This window comes from Rhagoletis zephyria, unplaced genomic scaffold (assembly GCF_001687245.7).
Source record: "Rhagoletis zephyria isolate East Lansing unplaced genomic scaffold, Rhagoletis_zephyria_1.1 Rzeph_scaffold_07406, whole genome shotgun sequence".
Classification (NCBI taxonomy): domain Eukaryota; kingdom Metazoa; phylum Arthropoda; class Insecta; order Diptera; family Tephritidae; genus Rhagoletis; species Rhagoletis zephyria.
This window is the reverse complement of record NW_016164489.1, coordinates 1-1,937: the sequence shown is the minus strand read 5'-3', so window position 1 is coordinate 1,937 and position 1,937 is coordinate 1. Positions and strand designations below refer to the sequence as shown.

Sequence of the window (1,937 nt, the reverse complement as noted above, 5' to 3'; positions counted from 1 at the left end):
AATAATCTTAAGGCGTAGTGAAGCACGCTGGGTATTTGCTAGTTCTAAATAAAATCTCTACACTTTGTGCAAAACTCATGAAAATTTAATAAATGGGCATATTAATTTGTAACTTTCTAATATGATTTTTATTTTGAAAATTTTTAAATACTTATGCAATTTTATATCCCATTTAATTTTAGTATAACAAAGTGCAAGTTTGAAGTTGTTGATTTCTGACAATTTCTTTACGCAGTTTCTTCCGTAAAAAGTAGTTTCGATATTTTTATTATTTTATTTTTTTTTGTATGGAAGAGAATAATAATACCGTCCAACACGGTTTTTAGCAACTTCAAAATTGTATTAAAATTGAATGAGCTACAAAACTATATACATAATTAGGAAATTTCAAAAAAAAAAATCGAATAGACAGTTGAAAATCAGTAGGCAAATTTATAGACTTTTCCTGAGTTTTGCACAAAGTTTCGAGATTTTATTTTTATGTTTTTTTTGTTGTAGTATAAACTATATTTTTATAGAAAATTTTCGAAAAAAATTTGAATAAAAAACTTTGCAACCATTTCGAAAAATTCTCTGTGCCAATACTTTTTTCCGACACTGTATATGAAAAAAACCTAGAAAATTAAACGTTAACGATCTATTATTGGCTTTGTGTTACAATTTCTTAAGAGAGATACTTTTATTGATTGAATCAAATAAAGTGTTGATGTATTATTTTCATTTTATTAAATATATTTTATAAAATAAAACCCTTTGTTTAAAATAATGTATTTATGTATTTTATTGTATTTTTTTTTTATTATTGCAGAACTTATTGTTGCATGCAAACAGTGACAACGAAAACGCTCGACAATTATTTATTTCCATAACTTATTATACTAACTACTGACTCAAATTTTTAAATTTTTATACAAGAATTTTGAATTTTTATACATTTTTGTAGAAAGTGTAGTGTAAAATATATTTTGTAAAAAAAAATCAAAATAACAAAAAAAAATGAATTGGTCAAACCTCATATTATGTGGCCACCACTCCTTAGAAGGCACTTCAAAATCATCATACTTCAATCTGGTGTATACATATATGTATCATACTACTCATTCGAGCTAGCCACTCTCCAAACCATTCTAGAATAATGCACTTAATTAAAACAGATAGAAGACTTTGAACAGACGATGCTGCACTTGGCTTTTCAAACGAAGTTACCTGTCCTCAACGAAAAAGACACACGTCAAAATAATCCACAACTTATAAACTTTAGTTTTCTGCTAAGTAAATACGTAATTCGATATCTAGTTTTTCTCAATTGTGTATGCCATCGTTAATATTGTATAATGGGCTAAAAAACGGTTTTTATTACACTAAAGTCCGACAAATGACAGTTGGATAAACTTTTTAGAATAATTTTTGGAGAAAAACTGAATATTTTTTTTCTTTCTTAACTAGGAGGATGTTATTTGATACCGAAAGTGTGCCTGCAGCATCAGCGGCCAGTGCCTTTGCTTCCGGTAGATAGAACCCGAAAACAAAAACAATAAGAAAGGTAAACAACAAACTCATCGTTCAAATATGTAAAACATCAGGGAGCGCCACTGCGCCGATACCCGTGCAGCACCAGAATGTTTTCAAGCCCTCACTAATGAAACAGGCAATGGAATGAACATTTCTTTTTTTTTTTTGGAAGATATTTAAGTGCATAAATACATATATTTACGATCTAATAAACTCACCTGTCGTATCCATGTAAACAATTAATATGCTGAAGACGATCGCGAACGATAGAATGCAAAGCACAACTGGCAAAAGTTGACGATACCGTGACGGGCCGAGTAGTCGAGGATCAAATTTCTGTGACTTTTTACATCCGCTTGATGATGATGATGACGATGACGACGATGATGATGCCGCTGCTGCCGCTGCAGCCGCCGCCGTCTTAG

The 1,937-nt window shown here is 30.5% G+C and overlaps 1 protein-coding gene across 1 annotated transcript in view; it reads right to left on the bottom strand.

Annotated features, from left to right (window-relative positions):
* The window catches only part of S (EGF receptor activation regulator Star), a gene marked incomplete at its 5' end in the record, with an annotated part of 23,215 nt that extends 21,283 nt beyond the window's left edge, over window positions 1-1,932 (bottom strand). Inside the window, one exon of the mRNA XM_017630125.1 lies at window positions 1,731-1,932. Coding sequence (XP_017485614.1) covers window positions 1,731-1,932 — 202 coding nt within the window. The remainder of the gene's footprint in view (window positions 1-1,730) is intronic.
* Window positions 1,933-1,937: the final 5 nt, after the last annotated feature.